This window comes from Halichoeres trimaculatus, unplaced genomic scaffold (genome assembly GCF_033239565.1).
Source record: "Halichoeres trimaculatus isolate MK-OKI-2021-1 unplaced genomic scaffold, fHalTri1.1 fHalTri1_scaffold_16, whole genome shotgun sequence".
Classification (NCBI taxonomy): Eukaryota; Metazoa; Chordata; class Actinopteri; order Labriformes; family Labridae; genus Halichoeres; species Halichoeres trimaculatus.
The window spans coordinates 9,791,581-9,814,211 of NW_027437194.1; the positions used below are offsets into that span (position 1 = coordinate 9,791,581).

The 22,631-nt window shown below is 41.4% G+C and overlaps 1 protein-coding gene across 1 annotated transcript in view; it reads right to left on the reverse strand.

The window, feature by feature from the left end:
• Positions 1-946: 946 nt before the first annotated feature.
• Positions 947-22,631, reverse strand: part of grk3 (G protein-coupled receptor kinase 3) — a 75,122-nt gene continuing 53,437 nt past the window's right edge. The window contains exons 13-21 of the mRNA XM_074690138.1: positions 22,471-22,578; positions 19,346-19,412; positions 10,950-11,050; positions 10,492-10,558; positions 9,949-10,044; positions 7,080-7,242; positions 6,857-6,993; positions 4,587-4,700; positions 947-4,496 (exon numbers count right to left, since the gene is read on the reverse strand). Coding sequence (XP_074546239.1) covers positions 4,335-4,496; positions 4,587-4,700; positions 6,857-6,993; positions 7,080-7,242; positions 9,949-10,044; positions 10,492-10,558; positions 10,950-11,050; positions 19,346-19,412; positions 22,471-22,578 — 1,015 coding nt within the window. The 3' untranslated portion in view covers positions 947-4,334. The remainder of the gene's footprint in view (positions 4,497-4,586; positions 4,701-6,856; positions 6,994-7,079; positions 7,243-9,948; positions 10,045-10,491; positions 10,559-10,949; positions 11,051-19,345; positions 19,413-22,470; positions 22,579-22,631) is intronic.

The following is a 22,631-nucleotide window of genomic DNA, read 5'->3' on the forward strand; positions in this document are numbered from 1 at the left end:
CAAGTCTTTGTGTGTAGAAGATCATACTCTGTATCTCAAGTTAAGACCAAGGATGGATAAGACTTCTTATCCAGAAATCCAGGCTTCATTTCTAGAATAATGACCAAATAGGTGAAAAAAGTGACTTTTACCTTGTAATCAAAACTATCTGGAAATTAAGACCTGATGATAGAGACTGATTCTCAGGAGTTTTAAACTGTGACTCTTTTTTTTTTGGATAAAACAAGGTCCAGAATCTGGATTTCTGGACCTTGTATTTAAAAAAACAAAAAACAAAAAACACATTTCTTATCCTGAAACAAAAACTGGAAACTAAGTCTAAAAAAATGATAACAATAAAAAACCAATGCCTTAAATAAAAGCAGTTTCAATATGGAAACCTGAAATTATTCAAAAAAAACAAACAAAAAACAAAACAAAAAAACAACTGATTTCTGATTTTTCAGTCTATAAATCAGTCCTTGTGAGTGTATATATACACTTCATATCTAGAATTTAGGATGAAGAATAATTATAATTAAAAAAAAATAGACTTGAAATATAAAAATCCAGCCTTTATGTCAAAGGAAAAATATCAACAAGCTTCTAGAAAATAGTGAGTTTAATTTTTAAAAGTTATTGTCTAGAAATCAATAATTCTGAAACTGATTTAAAATTTCAGTGCCATTACATACATGCATACTGTGTGGTGTTCATGTAAATGACCATGTTGCCAAGCCTGATGATTTCAAAGTCATTGTGAGGACCCCTCCACACCACCAGGTGTCCCCGCTTTCCTGGTTTTGCTTCCTCTGGCATGTATGGCTCCTGACCAGGTGATGCGGATCCAGAGCTGACAGCTGATGCTGACCTCGTCATCCTTTGTTTACTCTACCTTATTTCATGTCGTTCAAATGTGAGCGGATGAATGAAAAGTGAGTGAAATAAAAGCAGCAGTGACAGGAAGCAACACGGAAAAAGGATTTTTATTTCATGAACTGTTTTTACAAGCAGTCCAACACGCAACTTCCTACCTGTCCGAAAACAAAAACCAAAGAAATCATTGAAATAAAATAAATTTAATAATAATCATTGAATAATATTATCAATTATATATCAGTATTATCATAACCTTTATGGCAATAATAACCCAAAGCCAGTAGTATCTGTGTTTGTCTGTGGCGTATGAAAAACAAAAAAAGATTCTGATGGTGTAAACTGGAGGAGTTTCTACAGCGAGCTCTCAGCTGAGGGCTCCAACATGGCGAGGGGAGGCGGAGCCAGAGAGCGCTCCCCTCGCACGCAATAAATATGAAAGAGCAAAGAGTCCTGTATTCAAACAAAAATAATCATCTGGAACTCGCCGGTACAATATCTAAAGTCTTTATGTGCAAGATTTGAGCTGAAGTCTTCACCACAAACAATTATACTCACATCGAAACCCCCCGAAACAATTGGTTTTCTACAGTAAATCTTTTAAATAAACCTAGAGCATTTTGTCATTTCATATACACATATATTTATATATACTTTGAATTTTTTCCTATATGCCATCCTTTTTAACGTGTGGTGTGTAGAGCGTGTTTCTGAGCAGAGGATCTGAGAGTGACAAAAGAACGGAGAGTAAAAAGTCCACTGCATGAACAGAGAGGATGAAGCGCACGTATGCTCACACACACTCACATGACATACATACAGTGTGAAAGGAAACTTTAGCCACAAGTAGAGAAAGAGAGTAGAGCCAGGTGGTGTGTGTGTCCAGAGTCCACATGGCGACAAATACACACACACGCACACACAGACACACCCCTTCCTCTTCTTCTTTTTCTTCTTCTTTTTTCGGTTTGGTCACAGTTTTGTACCCTTCAAAAAGCCGCCGCCGCCGCTAAGAGTTTAAATCGAGTCAAAGTTCAGAAAAACGAGGCTTCTTTCCACGGTTCCACTCCGTCAGCAACAGTTATTTGGCACATTGAACAACTATTAAGTAACACATTGGGCTAAAAAGGTGCAACAACATAAGTTTCAATGAAAACATAAAAACCATTTGGTTTACAAAAATAAAAGACACCTTGAGAGGTGACAAATTTTCTCTATAAGACCATCATTTCTCCCCCTGACTGCTCAAAGGCTACAAAGAAAAATAAAATCAATCATGATGCACCACTAACCGATCCCCCGTTTCCTACTGCAGGTCACATCACAGCTCAGGAAATGCATGGACATCACAGACGAGGACACTTTACTGCATGAGAAAGAAAAACCCTGAAGTCAAACAAAGTTTCCACAGATCCAAACGCCTCCTATTCCTTTTCCTCCTCCTCCTCCTCCTGCTGCTGCTGCTTCTAGCCAGATGATTGTGCACCCTTCTGCTCTTCAGGTTCCATAAAGCCCAGATTAAGAAAAATCTTCTAAACTGTGTCACATTTATGAGAATAAAATAATAAAAATGAAGCTGAGGAAATCTCCACCCAGGTGCAGACTTAACTTCTGCTCTGTGATGTTTTGTTTTGGTGATTGCATCTTAAAGTTAATCAATAAATACCTGACTCTGTTTGATTTCATCCCCAAAGACACTGCTCTATATGTTTTTTCACCTGTTTTCAACGAATAAAATGAATAATCCCACTGAAACAATTCCCCTTTCCGCCATTTGAGTCTGCATGAGTGCAGCTTTGGCTCAAGGAAGCTGCACTGCAAACTCAGAAACGCACGTTTAAAATTTAGAGGATTGCAACTGTTCTGTTCTGCAGACTTACGAGCCTCCAAATTTGGGATTTTAGATCAAATGTGTGCAGATCAAACTCTGCTTTGGACCTCTGAGCTGAAAAGCTGCAACAAAAAGTGGATAAATCGTCATTAAAACATTATAAAGCAACATTTTTAACAGTCATTTTTAGTCAGACGAATGGTTTTGGCAGCAGCTCTCTGGGGTTTGATGCCTCTTCTGCCGTGTGGGGTTTGAGATATTAAATGAAGTTTAAAATTTTCATCATGTCTGGCTGTGAAATGTTTGAATTGTTTTTATAACTGGATAAAAGGAGGAAGAATTTGTCGCAGAGTTTGCTTTGATTTTTACTCTACCATCGCTGCATTTCCTGCTGGCTTTCCGAAGCATTCTGGGAAATGCAGGCTGACTCACTGTGCAGGACTTCATGAGTGCATAAAGTTAATATTTCCAACCCTCGGTGTTGAAATGAAGTTGAATCTGACGTGGTGAGCTGATTGTGAGTGAGCAGGACGATGGATTGGAGAGCTGCGAGGTGAAGACGCCAACATTCGAAACGAGCAGAGAGATTTTGGCCCCCGAAAAGAAACTCGCCCTGACACCGTCCAGCTGAGGAAGCTGTCAGACTCCTCCTTCCTCACCTTTTAAAAAACCACCACCATCACCCACCCGGTCGGCCTCCCCCCTTCCTCCCTCCTCCCTTTCCCGCACAGATCCACAAACAGACAGAGAAGTCCCCGATAAGTCAAACACGTCGGACTAAAACACTGGAGATGCACAGAGAAAGGTTTCTTATATACACTCACCCCTCCCTCCCTCTTCCCTCCTCCCTCCTCTCTTTCTCCTTAGTTCCCATAGCAACTGGCTGCTGTTTTCATCAGCCAATGGGATCTCAGTCTCTGTGGTAGGTGGCAATACAAGAGCCAATGAGAAGAGTCTGTGGTTTCTTGTACTTCCTGTTTGTCTGCATCGGAATGATCGACCGAAACACCCCGAACCAGGATCCACAGGGGGTCCTCAGGGTGCTGCAGGCGACTCAAGTAAATATCCATGTTGGCACTTTACGCACTTCAGTATAAGAGGGAGGGGGGAGGAGGAGGAAGGGGGAGGAGCCTCTTCTTCAGAGGCCACACCCCCTCACCTGATGAATCCTCCGAAAGAGAGCAGAGAAGCAAATCTGGAGCTCCAAGAGTCTCAGGTGGTCCAAGGACAAAAGAGGGGAGGAGGGGGGAGAGAAAGAGAGGGGGAGGGAGGGGAGGACAAAGAGAGAGAAAGAGGGAGACAGGGACGTCACATTCATGCAGAGGTTTCTTCACATGCTGAGTCCTCCTGAATGTTTCTCCTCTTCCTCTCGTCAACTGGCGAGGTCCCATGGCAAATAAAAACTATGATTGGTCATCTTAAGTGTAAGTGTGTGTGCGTGTGTGTAAATCTGTGTGTATGTGTGTGTGTAAGAGGCTGGTGGTCACACTGCGAGGCGTCAGTCGAGGGCGGGGCTTAGGAGGGGTGTAAAACGTCCTGCAGCTGTTTCAGAAGGGAGGAAGTGGGGTTGCAGTGTGTGTGTGTGTGTGTATGTATGTTTGTGTGGGAAACTGTATGTGTGTGTACATCTATCTTCATGTGTGTGTATTCACAGGCCGTTGCTGTTGCGGTGTGTGAGCGGCGGTTTGGAGAGCTCCACCACGGCGGCGCGGCCCTTCCCGATGACTTTGGGGGCACGGCGCAGCAGCTTCTGAGCTTCTGTGAACGCTTCGGTCAGCTCTTTCTTCCACTGCACGAACTCAGGATCGCTCTAAACACAAGCACACACACAGAAATAAAGAGATCAGCTGTTTGTGTTTATTATTTATAAGCACACTCAAACCTGGAGCGCTGCTCGTACCTCACACTGCAGCACAAACTGCTTCCCTCCTTTGATGCGCAGCAGGATGCACTTTTTGTCTTTAATCTGTGTTTCCTCCACCGTCACGATCTGCTCCATCGTCAGCAGGTTTTGCTGTGAAGAGAAGAGCAAAAATAAGCAAAGGTACTGCAGATAATCCTGCAAGGAGGCCAAGAGTAGGAACTACAGACACCGAGAGCTGCAGAGGTCTGAATGGAGGAGAACTAGTCCTGGAGTTTTCACCCTGATGTAAACAAACACAGGGACATGCAGAAATATAAACCTGAGGAACATTTAACCTTTAAGACTCTCTCTTTGGAAGAAGGTGATGTAGAGCCTGGATTCTCATGTCTTTTCTAGTTAAAGATACTATGAGGAGGATCTCTTTTGATTGCACTACCTTGCCACCTAGTGGCCTGGAGTCTTCGCACACTTTCGTAAACTACTTTTGGTGAGACGTGTTTATTTTGGAATTCAATGGAGATCGGATTGAAATAACTTCTCTTTGTTCAAGACAGCTTTACGAGATATGACGCACCGAGGTGAGGTCCTTATCAGTACAGTTACGTACATTTGAAATGTGACATTAAGCAAACATTGTAGTAGCCAGCTATGTGTTAGCCCGGTGCTCTGATGTATCTGTAGGCCAACATGACAACAAGTAAACAGTCAGTTTGTAAGTAGTTTAGTAGCCATCTATATTTAGCACAGCTGGCAGCCCTGTGCTCTAAGACAGTGTTTCTCAAATTGTGGTCCGCCAAATCCCCCTAGTGGTCTGAAAAGACCGTGAGGAAATTGTTTTTTTAATGAAACATTCACTAAAAAAGGGGGGGTGGGGGTGTGAGTTGTTCGGCTACTACGCAAATTGATAAAATCTACAAAAATTGGTTCATGAAAGCATTGAGTAATTTAATTTGATCTAAGTACTTAAGTGTTTAAATACTAGAAATTTTAAGTATTTTGGAATAATGTATCAGTAATGTAGTTATACTCAGATTTTGAGGTCCATTTTCTCCCTCATTCTAAAAGAAAACAAACAAAACACCAAACTATGAGGAAATGAGTGCACTTTTTTACTCTAGTCTGTCATTTTGAAAAAAAAACTTGTTCTGAATAAAGGGAATTAAAGAAATAAAGTGTAAAATTTTAATCAAAAATAATTGGCGTATAATCCATTTTCAAAATGATCGTTAGTTGCAGCCCTAGGCTGTTGTAACATGTATGATTTGAGTTTATAGCATATGAGTTAGTTCTCTGGGGTGTTTTTTTCTGGGGCTATTTAGCTCATGGTGGTCCGCAAGAGTTTTCTGAGGGGAATAAGTGGTCCTTGGTCTGAAAAAAATTGAGAAACACTGATCTAAGACATGTCTGTGATGTGTAACGTTAGTAAATCCTGGTTAGCTATGTCCTGTCAGTCATCTACCAATCAGAGCTAACGTAACCTCACTCTTCATTTTATTGATAGACTCTCAAGTTTGAACAGACCTCTGAAGAATAACTGCTGTGTTTGGGTTGGAATGAACATTATCACAAACAGCTTAGCCCCTGTGTTATAGAGTGATATAGCCTGAGCTAAAGGCTAATTAGCCTTTTTCTGTCTGACACTAAGGCTCCTGTGTCCACCATCACTACAAAATTAGTCACAGAAATCGTTTATTGCAGAGAAAAACACAGATCGCTGTGTTTTATATCTTCTCACTACAGAATTTCATCAGCCGGTGTGATGTTGTCATAGAGACCTACATGTGCCGTAAATCAATCTGGTCCTGGTCGACCCGACCGGAGGCTAAGAAGTATTAATTTAAAATAACCTGTAACCAGCAATATTGGCGCTAATAATCTCATTATAAAGTGTGGACTACGATCAGGCATATATCTACAAGGGAGACTTTTCAAGATCACTTTCAAACTCCTCACAGCCCCTTTAAAGATGTTTATGATTTGACTGAGAGGCTGAGCTGTGACGGGACCTGAATAACAGTATTTCTGATCAAACAACAGCTGGAGGAGGAAGCAGCAGAACTACACATCCTGAAGCGAGAAGCAGGTCTACACCTCTACACAGGGACTCTGGGACACAGCAGGGACCTGGACCTGGTGTTCACACTCACCCCATCTCTCTTTGTTAACTGTTTAAGCCACGACTCCTTCATGCAGAGTGGTGTCAGGACAGATAGATGGACAGACAGACAGATGACGCTCATGCACAGACAAACAGATGAAGAGGGTTAGACAGAGAGGTCTAAAAGTGTGTTGGGAGATGAACTCACCCGTGTGTCGCCCTCCCCCCTCCACTCCACACGGTTGGGGAACAGGTAGAAGTATCTGCGCTGCCACTGAGTGAGGAACGGGTTCCCCAGCTTCAGCATGTATCCGTGCATGATGCAGTCCTTCCCCAGAGCGTAGTCTGAGACAGACACACAGACACACAGAGTCAGGATCTCACTGCACTGAAATCAAACCACCAGCTTTAAAGGATTGTCCTCCTCTTACCCTCCTCGTGGCCAAGCTGCTTGTTCTTGGCCCTCTTTCGAGCTTCGTTCTTGTCTGTGTCCGAGTTGACGGCCTCGTAAACTGTCTCCGCCACCTCCTGCTGCCAGCGCTCCGATATGACCAGAGGGAAGTTCTTGTACAGCTCCTGGTCGCTGTCCAGCAGCTGCCACAGACAGAGAGAAAGGTCGTTAAAGGACTACCTGATGTAACCTCTATGTATTCATCTGTTGTAAAAATCCCTCAATTTGTCAGGAAACTGAGACAGCAGCTAAAACAAAGTGCTTCAATCAGAGGCTTGAATAAGAGTTTTCTAAACACCAGCGAGAGAAAAATAGATTTATATTCTTTTTAACTACAGGGACACCAAAGGGACAGGGTGAAGACCAGAAAAAAACAAGGTACCTAGGGATGGGTACCTTTCACATTTGAAACGATACGGTACCGATGCACGGTACCTGGCAATCAGTACCGGTACTCAACAGTACCAATTTTCAGTACTTTTTTGTGTTTATGTGGTAAAAAATATCAATTTGTTCAATAACAAAATATATATTTTTTACAATTTAACATATTAATTCTTCAATATATAACCTTGAAATGCTGTGTTCATGTCCAGCATGGAAAATTGCCTACTCTTCCACTCCCTCACAGTCACAAGGATGCGTTTAGGTACCTAAACATGGTACCTTTTGGTTTTACATGAATCGATACCCGGTACTTTTGACAGAATTCGGTCGGTACCTAAAAAAGTACCTAATTCGGTACCCATCCCTAAAGGTACCACTCTTTAACCAACATTTTTCACAGCATCCCAACACTTTTCTTGGAATCCCTGCCCAACAGTTCTCCACACATTATGACAACTGTATCTGCAGCCATGGTAAAACTTTAAAATGATCTCCATCACCTCGGCCTATGGAAAAATCCTAGAGTAGTCATGTTTTTGCTGCTTTGACCACACAGAGCTTTTATTTTTACTGACTGTTCCTTTAAACTTCTCCAAATCGGTAGCTCCTTTCATAATATTCTTTAATCCTTTGATTTTCGACTGACTATCTTGCCTGTATATAATGTGTAAGCACTTTAGAAGATGTACAATTAGCTAAAAATGTTCAAAAGTCCTGCAATGAATCTTTTACTCCTTAAAGGGAATGATGTTCAGTTGTTTCTGTCATTAATTAATGTTTCAAAGACTGTTTTTGTGTTTTAAAGGCTCAAAACTCTTACAACCCTGAGGTGTTTCCAACACTTCATCTTCCCTGTTTCCATCACTGAGAAACAAGTCACTGAACATGAAGAAAGCACACCTCTCCGCCTCAAACTCTGCTGTTTGAGACAGGACGGTGTTTGTGCTGGGACTAGATGAAAGCTGGAGGAGCTCCTCTCTCATCGCCACACTCGTGTAGATTATTGCTGCTGTTAATGAACAGCTCCGTCTGGGGAAATGTGAACGTACGCTTTCATTTCTCTGCACACGAGTGTCAGAGGATGAATAAGTGTGGCTGCAGGCGCATTAGAGTTAATGAAAAAAACAAACTAATGTTGCGGGGCAGAAAACAATAAGTTGATTTAACAGCTGAAGTGTCCTAAAGATGCTCCTATAGAAGGAGGCACTGTGATTATTATAAACTCTATAACAGAGTTCCAGTCTGCACAGAAAGACTCTTTTGTGCATGAGGAGGAAGTGCTGCTACAAAAAGTAGGAATGGGTGCCTTTCACATTTGAAACATACGGTACTGATGCACGGTAAGCTAACTTGTGTTTTCAAGATAAGTTGAAAGTATCTAAACTTGTTGTCTTAATTTCCAGAATCTTACAGTGTTTTTTTACAGTAAGGGCTCAATATATCTGGAGATAAAGACCCCCCCTTTATGTCCTTGCACCCCTCTTCACGCACTGGTGTTGAGTGAGGCCCAGGTCTGAATCTTTGTGTAAGCAGCGTCAAAAATACATCCAAAAGCTTTTAAAAACACTTCAGATCAGGTTTGAAAATGCATTTCTGCAGCTGCAAAATAGGCAACAACTCTCTGTGCAAGTTAGCTGTCTGTATTAGCATTGTGCAGCGTTTGCAGATGACAGATGGTGCAGTTTTATAGCTGATAATTATAGCTCTAAAGGTAGAAGAAAGAACCAGGAGTGTGATTCCTTTCCTGCTTTCTTCTGCACAGATTCATTTATCAAAGCAGAGTTTTTATCTCCTGCAGGTTCTGCAGAGGATGTCAGAGTAGCATCATCTCATGAGTACATCAGCTGGTTTTGGCTGCATGCAGGAAAAGCAGAAGGCTTGGTGCAGAAATGTTTGAGTGCAGCTAAAAATCTGCTTTCAGAGATTATTTTTTAGCCCCTTTACTACATCCTGGATTCTTGGTTGGAGAGGAAAAGAATGCATAAAAACAGAGCTAAATGGTTAACCAACTATGCGTTTCCACTGTCCTGCACGAGATGGGATGCTCTCTTACTGATCAGCTGTCATCACTGTCTTTTAGGGTGTATTTAACCTTCAGGACATCAGGAGATGTGATATCAAAACTGGACCAGGTGCATGGCGTTAATGATTTTTATATTTAAAAATAAAGAGTCTGAGTGAGAGGATTAGGGTCTAACAAGCTGTAATATAAAGCAGAACTGAGCTCTGACTCAGCTGACACTGACACATGATGCTTTTATGATCACATGCTCATTTCTTCTTCATTTTCCTCAGATAGAGCAGTTGATGTTGATTAATGAAAGTGACAGCACAGGTTTCCAGAGTCTTCTCTCCTGATTGTTGCTGACTCAGAAACTCATGTGTGAGCTTGTGCGTGTGTGCGTGTTTACAGGAACGGTTTCTCCCGCTGCACTGAAACAAAGTGCGTCATAAAAGCTTACCTTGATGCCCTTAGTGTCCTCCTCATCAAACGAGCCGATGTCGAAAGCGTCTGCGGCGTTCACCTCTCCCCGGGGAGGAATTAAAGGAGGAGAGTACTACAGACAAAAAGAGAGACAGAGAGAGGAGGGTTTCAGAAACAACAAGGGGACAGTCCTATGACTCAGATCTGATTTAAAACCTCCTCACAGGTTACCTGTTTGCCTTCCTGTTGATTCAATAACTTATTATCAGTTTATAAAACACTTCATGGCCTTGAACCAGATTGTTTCACGGACTCTTTCAATCTCAGAAGTTTTTTTGACTTTATGAAGCAGGACAGGATTTTTTTTTTGGTGAAAAAAGTGTTCAAGTACAATAAAACATCCATAAAATGAGAAAGCAAACCGGGGATTTATCATGAAGCTAGTGGTGTGTTTGACATCTAAAAACTATCATAAAGAACTCTGCATCTGTATCTTCCTACAGGAGAAAATTCAGTTTGGTGGACCAATCTGAGTTGTTTACGTGCAAAATAAGAGACAACAGGTAATTTGTTCTCTTACCTTCTGGAGGTAAACCTGCTGCCAGTCAATGCCTTTGAAGAACTGATGCTCCTTCACTTCTGGGGCTCTGAAGAGTCACACAGACAGACAGAGAGGGGTTATTTTCACTGCGAGTGTTGGAACTCTTTTGCACACTAGGTGGCAGTGTTCGCCATGTTACTTTCCTCTGACTAACACTCATAATCCTGCTCTGTGGGCACACAGCCAGTGCAGACACAGATCCGTCACTGAGCTTTAGTCGAACACTGATGTGAAACCTCAATGTGATGAAATTAGTCCTGATCTTTTGGACGGCTCTGATTCCCGCCTCAGATTACACCAGCCAGTGTTTGCAGCATCAATGAGCAACACGATGAACTCATCCTGAGCCCGTGGACACGAGCTGGACGCTGATATGGGACAGAGGTTAATGTGTGTGTTATCTCTGCCTGCCTATGTGTGTGTGTGTGTGTGCGTACCCTCGGCCCTGGCAGCCGAGCCTCTTGGAAACGTCTCTCTGCAGCAGCCCCTCCAGCAGGTCTTTGAGCTCTGCAGTGAAGGAGTCTGGCAGCTCCACATTCTGCAAAAGAAAAGGGGGAAGGGAGGGGAGAGTAAAAGAGGGAGGGAGGAGGGAAAAACAGGGAGGGAGGGGACAGAGAAAGTGAGAATGAGTTGTTTGAAAACAGAACATAACCATTTGAAACTTTTACTGAAGGAAAGACGTAAGACGCTTCAGGAAGGAAGGTTGTGCTCTCCAGGACAAGTTTTCAACATCAGACAAACATCTTTGTGTTTACTCTTTTACCTCCTTTTTTTCTGACTGTTTCAACCTCTTGTATGGTAAAATGCCTTCCAGGAACAGGTGTCTTTAAGTAGCATAAACCAGAAATAATGCACCCACGGATCAGCAGCTCATTACAGCAGGAAGAAGAGAGAATCCATTTGTTGCCAGCTCTCTTTGAGTGAGGTGCAACAGGTGGACGTACGCTTTACAATGTTAAGTTAAATTTTGCATGTTTATGAAGCCTCAGATGCAGAGTGACGACCGGTAAACAAATATTTAACTGTTTTCAATGGAGTGTGAAAGCGCAAAGTGATGTCCAAAGAACTTCTCTGTTGCAAACTTGCAAAGACGCCTAAGATACCTGCAGTGGAAAGCTGTTAATAGTCATTTTTCTGTCCCTATTAGACAAACCGAAGATAATTCAAGTGTACTTTGTGGTTGGAGTTTGAAAAAGGATCATGATACGCATTAGTCCAGAAACATTGACTGTCCAACATCAAAGAAGATATAAAAGGTGATAAGACTTTTTTTTTTCTTCCAAGTGGGACACATATGTGCCTTTAATTTGGAAACTACAGTCCCCAGAATTCTTTGGTGTGTGTTTAAAGGAACAATAAAAACTCTTCAGTACAGTTAAAGCCCTGTGGTAGAATCTTCTGGAAACACTTCAAGGAACATTTAAACATTAACATTTAGTTCATTGTTTAATTTTTGTCTTTAGAGCTCTAAATCTATGTATAAAGTATATGTTTTTCCTTTTGTCATCACCAGCAGATTTTGATGAATTAGCTTAAACTTCCAAACAGCAAACTAACTTTTTGGTTGTTGTAACTTTCTTAAAATTCCTCCTGCAGGCTGCACTCTGACCCTCTCACAGGAGAAGAGTGTGTAGATATAATCAACGACATCTATCAAACAGGAAAAAAATCACACACTCACTGAACCTACAGATGGACCGGTTCACTAGAAGCTGCTCAAAATAGGACTCCTTTATGGAAAATATATAGACTGTAACCACGGAGATAAGACTGAATTAAACACAGAAGCAGCACACAGCATGGACGACACCACACAGCTTCTCAAAGCAGAGGGGTTACCCCCCTTAAACGGCGCCTCACTGTTAAGTTTTCTAAACGTATTCACCTCATATGAATTTGTGCTTCATAAATCCTTGTTATGTATTGCACTATTGCTCAGTTAATGTGTAAGGATGACAATAAAGAAGGTAAATTCATATAAGTTTATATCACCATCTTCCCCCACTTCCTCCAAGGACACTCCTTCTCTTGTTTATATATGTCTGAATTTTATTTAAATAGACTTTTTAGTTTCTTTATATAAAAATTCTACAGTTTTATTTAGCACTTTTTTTCCAAAGGGATGTACAACACAAGGAAGAATTAAGACAGAAGGAAAAACTTTAGTGCGACAAGGGCTGCAGGTGCTGCTATCTGGTGCCAGAAAAAGTGTTTTTTCCCCCATCTAAAACAATGTAGCCACAGCTAACCACAATTAAAAATCAACATCAACAACATTGTTCAACCTTCTGCTACAGACATCTTTTTAAAGTAGAAAGGGACTATGTGGGTAGTATAGAGAAGGTAATTCAATCCAAAATTTGGGCACAACAAAGGAGAAGAGTCTGGCTAGAGATTTAGAGCCGTGCTGGGCTGGGAGCACCAGATGTCTTTCCCAAGCAGAGTGTAGTGGGCAAGAAGAAGTGTAGACCTGGATGAGGGACTCCAGGTAGGCAGAAGAAGATGTTGTCACTGTTTTGTGAACTAGAAGAAGAGCTTTGAATTTGATTCGAGCTGCCACTGGAAACCAGTGAAGAAGGATTATGAGAGGGTGATGTGCTGTTTTGTGCTGGTTAAAGACCATTCTGGATCATCTGCAGTGGTTTAAATGTACACACAGGGAGGCCTGCTTGAAGAGAGTTGCAGTAGTCGATGCGTGAAAGCACAAGGGCCTGTACCAGAAGCTGTGTAGTCTCCTGATGTTATAGAGGGCATATCCACAAGACTGAGCTCCAGAGAGTGTGACTGAAACTCAGTGCAAAGCACTTAATGACCTGAGACTCAAAAACAACTTAAGCTTGTCTCGATTCACCTAAGCTGGCTTAACGTTTTTCAGTCTGAAACTCCAGTGCCTGTTCATGTTTTTCATGAACAGTGCCTGTTCATGTTTTTCAATTACTCACTACTTATAATATTAGAATCACTGGTTTTGTTTTACTGTAATTTTTATTTCAAGAATGTTTTATTTTATTCCTTACATATTTATACTGTTTTTACCCTTTTTTAATCACTAAATAAAAAAAATTGCATGTGTGACGTAGTATGTTTATGTAACTGCACATTTCCTTTATTTACCTATAGATATCACATCATGTTTATTTATTCTTTTATTGGTTTTTATACATTTACTTTTATATTTTCATTCTCTGCTTAGTGAATTTATGTGTTTAGTCAACCTATACAATATCTTTTTTACAGGAGATGATTTATATAAACTTTGTTAAAAGTTTGATTGTAAGTTGCTAAATGTAATGAATGATGTTTAAAAATGATAACATGTTGAAAAAATTTTGAAACGATTCTTTTTTTTTGCTTTAGGTGTAAAATTAATTTAATCTTAACACAGTTTTTCTATTGAAACATGTTCCTGTGCTGGCACGTCAGACTGTATTCCCTCCCTAGGGATCCATGACGTGTTAAATTACCTAAAGCGTTTTAAAATTATGGCAAAATGGGTGCAATAAATTAGGCACACATCTGGATGAGATAGATTTTAAGATGAATGCAGTTTGGAGAATATTTTTGATTTGACTTATGTGAATGTTTCAGCTGGTAAAAGTCCAGGAATGTGCTTTATTGAATAACTAAGACTATGAATGAGGACTTAATACCTCTCCAGGTATTATTTTAAGAAGGTTTCAAACAGTGCTCTCAACATCAGTAATGAATCTGTGAAATCTCTGTATGAGGTGGTGTTGGGTTATTTGTATCTCAGTAGACCTTCTGAGCCATTTTGGCCCCGTAAGGACCTCCTAAAGCCAGCCCCCGCCCCTCTTCCTCTATCGTCATGTCAGCTGCTCTGTGGAGATGTCTCAGACGGACATTCGTTGGGATCTGTTCCATCTTTTCTCCGATCTGTCACTTCCTGTCCCGGCTCCTCATCCTGGGATTCTCTCTGCTCTGCTCCACTGTGTTTATGTAACACGACCATTCATCAGCTTTAATAAACACTGAGACATATAGAGGAATATTTTTAGCTCTCTGTTACAGCCTGTCCCCCTCACACACACACACTTTCTCTCACACACATCAGCAGACAAGGATTAAAGAGATAAACCAGATTAAGTAGCTAGATTAAATCCTAATCTGGGTTTATTGTGATGTGGAGATGATGCTTTCTCTGTTTGATGGTCCTGTTCTGCTAAAGGATGCCTGTGGAAGCTGCCCGGTTGCAGACTGGGACGAGCTCCACGGTGACGGTACCTGCCGGTAGGAGCAAGGAGCAAGGAGTGAGGCCGCGATGATAAACCTCCCTCTGCAGTTTGTCATCGTGAAGCGCTCAAACACAACATGTCGCCCTCGCAGAGCGTTCAGACTCAGATGTGAGCGCAGAGAGAAAATAAAAGTGTGGGCGAGGGCAGATATGTCACCGGGTGGGCTCAATGGACGCCATTCATGGCGAGTGTTTGCTGAATCTGACCCATGACATCAAAAAGTTGAGCTGAGTGTTCCTCCAACACACAATGACACACAAAGCGCTGTGCAGACTTTCTGCTCAGTGATCAGTCTCAGATTCCTGGAAACTCCAGGTCATAAGGGCCATGATATCTAATGATTCTCAGGCTTTGTTAAGGACTTTCTTTTAATCCCCACAAACAAAACGATACACCAGAGACTTGAAGACTTCTGGTTACTTAACTCGTCACCCCTCCTCCTCTGGCAGTATGTAAACTTCAGTCACAGTTATTCTCCATCAAACATTTGTTCTAAGATGTTTGTCTCCCTCTGTGTAAAACATTCGAGGAAAGTTGCGAAACTTCTGACGAACACGAGTGGCTCGATGTCAGACAGGTTGTAAACAGTCTTACAGAACAAAGACAAACAGAGCAAACTTACAGGCGTCTGTTTCCTTAGATAAATACTTGCCAGGCTTCTTTAAAGCTTCTGTGAGGAGGTTTTATGTTTTGGTGACTCTGGCGCCCTCTTTGGAGGAACTAGGTAGTGCTTTCTAGGATAAAGACGACACTGAGGTAAAGATGAGTAAAATCTTCTATTTACAATTTTGGTCTTAGTCAATTTTTATCAGGCTGAAGAGTGACGGGGTCATATTTTGATAAGCAGCTGCGTCAAATTATTCACTAGTGACGGCTGAAACTTTTAAACCCTGTTTTTTTTTACCATAAATTAGATTAACAAAGGTGGGAAAATGTGTTGGTTTGTCCCGATAAATGTCTAAATACTATAATCTGCAGATGATTTAACTCTGTAGTCCTTATAGAGCAGTAAAGCATTCGCACACTAAAACCAACTTTAAATCCTGTTTGTAGATATTTTTTTAACAACCCTGCTAACAATCACAATCAGACATGAGAAACAAACCTCCTCCTGCTTGGTTATTTACCTCTCAATGACAAAATTCACCAGCAGAGTTCATAACAGAGACTCTTAGGAGTAAGGGACAGACATCAACTTGACTCGTTACGCTAAAAGGGTTAGGAACAAGGAATAAAACTTCATTTTAGTCTGTAGGTCATAAAGACGATAAAAGCAAGACTGTTTCAACATCATGAAAAACTCCTTCAAGTGACAAGATCCTATTGTAGGTTACAGTTGAAGCCAGCAGCTGGCAGATTCCTCGCCGTATGAAATCGATACATTTTCTAATATTTGACAGGCTCAGATTCCTGTTTTGTTTTTTTGTTTTTTTAAAGTTACATTTTTGAGGCTTTTAACGCCTTTAATTTCAGGGGACAACAGGTAGAGCAGGAAATATGGATGAGGAGAGATGAGAGAAAAGTTCAACACGTTGGATTTGAACCCAAGCCACCTACTCGAGGGCTTGTGCACACAACTGAGACCGATAGATTCCTGTTTTGGGTGTCAGACAACTCTACAGAAAGGATCTGTGCAAAGAGAGAAAGCTTTGAGTTTTAATAATTTGATAGGGAAAAAGAAATCTTCATTTCTATACAGGGCTTTTGAACTTTTAAACCACGTTGTCAGGCATTGAACACCAGGAGCTGTCGCTGTGTTCAAGATGGAGGCTGTAGATGAAGTCTGAGCGCCTAACAGCAGATACGTCACCATAAGACTTTGGGAATGGACCAATAAGCAAACAATGTGTGCAGGCAGTGCTTATGAGAGTTGTAGTCTAATAGCCTCATATTGCAATGGGTTTAATATTTTAGATGACGTTTCAGAAAACTACAATCAAATAATTCCACAGCTGGGATTCACCAGAATTTGTCAGGTTGGCAGGTGTTAATGTCAAGCCCTGTATCTACACTGGAGATCAAAATTAGAGAACACACCACAATTTTACAAATGGAAACTTCATTCCATTGTCCTCTCATAAATGTATTCAAACACAAGTTCAAGGTCAGTTTTTTGAGCATATTGCACAAGTTAAATTTATTCTGAAACACAGAATAAAAAACTTAAATCAGATATTCAAAAAAGGACACTGATCAAAATTAGAGAACACTTTCAGATCCCTCCCTGTAATTGGTGTTAGTCTGGTACCTGGTGCCAATATCCTTAATTATCTGACAAACCCTATTTAACTGGCAGCCTAACTTCCAGTTCTCACTGACTTCACAAGATGGCAAGCCGTTCTAAAGTCACAGAAACCCTCCAGCAGCAGGTTGTCCAGATGAAGACCAAAGGGATGACCTTGTCAGCAATAGCGAGAGAAGTTGGCCGTTCCAAATATGTGATATCCCGAATATTACATCTCTTCAAAGCCGCAAATTCATTTAAGTCCACCAAGAAGGCTGGTCGTCCACAAAAGACAACTGAAAGAGAGGACAGGATAATACGGAGAACCTCCATGGACAATCGGTTTAACACTGCAGCTGAAATTGCTCGCCAGTTCAGTGACCAACAGGGTACGACAGTATCTTGTCATACAGTGTCTCGACGTTTGAGAACATTTGGACTGAAAGTCCACTCTGCAGTGACCAAACCTCTCATTAGCAGAAAGAATCAAAAGGCTAGACTACCCTTTGCTGAGGAACATGTTGTGTGGACAGAAGAAAACTGGTCCAAAGTTCACTTCAGTGATGAAAGCAAGTTTAATTTGTTTGGGTCTGACGGAAAACACTATGTTCGGCGTCAGACTGGGGAAAGACTGAACCCAAAGTGTGTAAAGAAGTCAGTGAAAGGTGTAGGAGGAAGTGTTATGGTGTGGGGAGTGTTTTCTGCAACGGGAGTTGGGCCTTTAATACAGCTACATGGCTGAGTGAATGTGAATGTGTATAAAAGCCTCCTTCGACAGCATTTGATTCCTTACCTGCATTCATCACCCAATCAGCAAGCAATTTTCATGCAGGACAACGCCCCTTGTCACACAGCAAAACAAGTAAAGCAGTTCCTTAAAAGTGAAAACATTGAAGCAATGAATTGGCCAGCCCAGAGTCCCGATCTAAACCCAATAGAGAACCTCTGGAAAATCCTTGGAGATAAGGTTATGACCAAGAAACCCACTACTATCACTGAACTGTGGAAAAGACTGGAAGAAGAGTGGACCAAAATCACAGCAGAGCAGAGTGAGAGACTGGTTATGTCCTGTGGTCGTAGATGTGCTGCAGTAATTCACAGCAGAGGCCTGTACACTTCCTACTAAGTTTTGATCATTGTAACCTCCATAAAATGATGTTATTATCTTTCTTTGTACTACAGGCGTTGCTGTTCTTTAATTTTGATCATCATGTTTTTTCAAAAATGAAGTTGTTTTTGTCAATGCTTTATGTTTTGATGTAAAACACTGTTCCAGTGGTATGGCATTGCCACCACAAAGAATCCTTTAAATGTTGAGCATTGAGGATTACATTATTCTGGAAAAAAACAAGTGTTTATAAATTGTTCTCTAATTTTGATCTCTAGTGTATATAAGTTGCACAACAATTTGTTTGTGTGGTCTGTTCAATAAATATTAAGCCACGGTTGCAAACTTGGTAATATACAACACTGAGTTCAAACATTAATAAATACAGCACCTTAAATGCAAAGTAAAAAAGATCTTATAAAGACAATTCTGGGGGAATTAAAGAAAGAACGCAACAGGTGTTTCAGGTGCAGAAAGGCTCTTTACACAGACAAGGAAGTCTGCATCCAACTCTGCAGGGATACTTCTCTTTTTTGTTATCATAAACTGTCATTTTTGAGAAGCTTGTATGTGCAATTTCAAAGCTTTCACCTTTAGACCAATCAGAACAAGGTTTAAGCACATGGGTATTCCACCTTAACTTGAGCCTATAAAAACAGGAGCCTCTCTGCTCGGCGAAGCTCCAACATCTCCGTGAAGAAACGAGGATTGGAGGATTTGAAATGGTTTCAGAGGAGGTGAAATGTTGCTGCACAGCTTGTTTTTCAGACTCTGTGTTTTTAAAGCACCTGATCCGAGGCTCTCAGAGTAAACCTGACTCCTTACACCATGTGACCTGAAGGGTTTACTTTAACTCTCATAACTTGGCTGCTCGTCCAGTTTATCTAAGCCGGGTTTCTGTCATATGCTTGATCTCCTGTGTCTTCACATGACACAGCAGTCAACACAAAGAGGGAGTGAGAAGGAGAGGGGAGCTCAAACAGAGACATTAATCCCTTTCAGAGTAGTTGACACCTTCAGAGACCAAGATGGATCTCCCTGCTATGTTCACAAACAAATGCACAGTGTGCAAAGGGCTGTGAACATCTATGTACAGTTGGTATTACTGTTCGGTAAACAAGGCCAAACCCATGTGTTCAGGGTTCAGTAAAGACTCGGCCTGTGGGTTTTAAACGTGTTGACTCAAAGACTCCTGATTAGAAAAGTGACTGTTATTGCTCATCCGCAGGCGGCGTGTGTGTGTCTTACCATGGTGAGCGTCATGCGGTCAATCTCATGTTTGTCTTTGGTCTTGTGCTGTCTGAAAGGACTGTGCCTGCAAAGGAGAGAAAGAGACGTTCACACTCTGACTGAAGGAGGTAGAGGGGGAGAAGGGTGAGGTGAGGTGAGGGAAAAGAGAAGGAATCAATCAGACAAACTCAGATCATCACACCTTTCGAACCTCCTTATCATGAAGACTGAAGCTCATAAATATTACACTGCCATAAATGAAGGAATGGTAATTTGAAATGACCCAGATCTTACTCACTCTAATTAAGCAGCTGCATGCTGGAGTGCTGACTCGGAGCCTTAAGAGAGCTGGAGTGTGTAGAGAATTGGAGGATAATTTCAGAAATTGTGTTCGATAACTGTGCGGATCTGTTCTATCAGCGTTCAGGCAACACCTTCATCGTAACACCGAGGTTAGAAGTTTAACCAAACTGCCGTTGTGCTATGGATTTATGCGATTATAGAGTTTTTTTCAACTACTGGAAAACTGAATATTCCACACACAACAGCCTCCTTCTGTTCTCTCCAGCAACTTCTACATCCTCCAGTTTGATTTACAGATGATTAAGACTCCTGTTTTATCGTTTCAGAAGCGAAATGAAGCAGATCCAGACCTCCTCTGATGCTGAAACAGCAGAAAAGGCCACAATAAGCTGTTTCTGAGACACAAACACGTATTTGATCGCAGGAGCTCGGATCCGACCCCGTAAAAATCAAGGGAGCGTTTTTACGGCAGAGGCCAGCATCTCTCTTCAAGACACAAAGAGAGTCCACTTAGTGAAAGTGATCAAACAACAACTGACAGCTTTAATGGCGGGGAGGCAGCTTCCTCGCTGCGTTTGATGACTTTAATTGTTCAGCCTGAGTGAAATGAGAGCAGAACGCTCGGCTGAAGATGGGGTGGATGTTGATCAATAAAGCCAGGACTGAACTTTATGGATGCAATCAGGGAGACGGTTTCTTTACATCCTCATTTAATTAAAAAGGCAGAATGTAAACATGGTGGAGCAGTAAGGAAGACGTTAGGGATGATTTAAAGCTTGTGTTTACTCTGCAGAGGCTTGATCATCTGAGTGAGGATTCATTCTCCTTTAAGATGCTTCAACGCTCCATAAAGAGAGACATTAAACTGACACGACTTTAGACCAACATGCAGCATATCTAAGCTTATGATTCTGTGGATTTGTGTGTGCATGGTGGGAAGCAACAGGAGGAATGGAGACCAAAAGCTTGTAGGATTGAATCCAGCAGCCATCAGACAGCTCAGAGTGACCTTTGACCTGACAAGCAGGTTTTTGGACTGTGGGAGGAAGTCAAGGATCTTCATGGGATCTTCATCAGACTAGCTAAAATGATGAGGTTATTACCACTTCATTGGAGGGACAGGGCTCAAACAGCAAAGCTCCGCCCTCTGATGGGCTTCCAGAGGGCTGCCCAAACAGAGGGAAGGTTTCTTAAAGAGACAGCGGCTTAAAAAGCCTGAAACGAGGGTTTTTAAAACACTAGTAGGAATAAAAGGGGGACTTTGTAAATCATATGAAGCTACTATGGAGGCACCAGAGGGACAAAATAAAGACTTTAAAAAAAGCACAATACCCCCTCTTTAAAGGCTAAATCCTCAGAGTTTATTTTTGTCAACCTCCTTGTGGATATCAGAGTGGACACCTTGTTATTTACTTTTAACTCATTAAAACCCACTGAACTCCCAGTGCTCCTATTTCACAAGTGCTTTTTAAAATTACCGTAACTCTTCAACCATTTGGGCTAGCGAGAAAACTCAAACAGCTTCTTAAAGAGAAAAAAGACAAGCTTTACAGTGATATCTGGGGTATTTTAATAACATTTTAATAACATGCTATAACTGATGCAAGGCGTTCTCATTACCGTAACTCTATGACTATTTGGACAAGATAAAAAAAAACATTCCCTGAAAGAATAGAGGATGAGCTTTTCTGGGCATGATCTCTGACTCTTTTGAGGACAGAACAGCAAAAAAGTCCGGATGGCTTGTATAACACTTGGGTGATAAAGGTTTAAAGCTCTATTAAAAACATCCGCAAATTTTTTGCTCATTATTCAGCACTTTGTTTTGGAAAGTGCAATATAAACAAAGTTTGTAATGAGTATTATTTTTAAGATGCTTCTCTCCTTTGCCCTCATGTCTTATGTTTACTCTTTTGGTTCTAACAAATATCACAATAACCAAACTTTTTTCCTTCCTGAATTAAAAAAAGAAAACACCTTTGCCTCCATTTCAATGGTCGTATCACACAGGAGGATGAGAAGTGTCAGCTGTTTATGAGGCTGGGATCTTCCCAGATTTTTCCCTTTAACGGATTTGTCTGTTCCTCCTAAAGGGATGACTCGTTTCTGACAGTTTCTGACTTTAAAGAAGGATCAAAACTCACAGATCAGAAACACTCTCAGGGACTTCTCTTGTTTTTTCTCCTGCAGCTAAGTCAGACTGTTTGAGTAAACTGTTGTCTGTCTAATTTATAGCTGTACATGAAGTTTTATACTCTTTCAAAGCTCTGCACAGAGACTCGCTGTTGGTAATCCATCTCATCTTTTCAAACCTTTAATGCAAAATCCTAAAATTTCAAATTTCCAGAGCAGAAAACTGATGCACCAGTTTGAATCTCTGAGGTGACGTCATTTTATTTTGTAAATAAGAAAACTGATCTGAGCTTTACTTTGAAAGATTCTGACTCTGGTGTAAAAATATATATCCCTCCTGCAGCCAACCTTTCACCAAAGCCTGACACACTCTTCCTCTTTAAAGTCTTCAAACACACTGATCCAAACATCAATGGAGAGACACGTCACACACACTCTTCTCTCCTTTTCTGCTCGCTCTGCCTCTCAGCACACACTCACCCTCTCTTCCCCCTTTTTACCTGCTTTCTGACCTACTGGGCGCAGACCTGTGGCATTTACACACTCCAGATCAAACAAACACACACACACGGCTGCGCGCACACACACTAGATCAAACACACTCCAAAGAGACGAGGAGGAGAGAAAGAGTGCGGGAAAGGGGATTGAAGGAAGGGAGAGGAGGCTTGAAGCAGGGAGGATGTGAGGACACGGCGTGCGAGCCTTACCCTCGGAGGAGTTTGAAAAGCATGCAGCCTAAGGAGAACCAGTCAGCGCTGCTGTCGTACGCCGTCCCCTTCTGAAGCACCTCAGGAGCCATGTAGCCGTGAGTCCCCCTGAAACACACACACGTCACACATACAACTATTATTATTACAACTCACCAGGT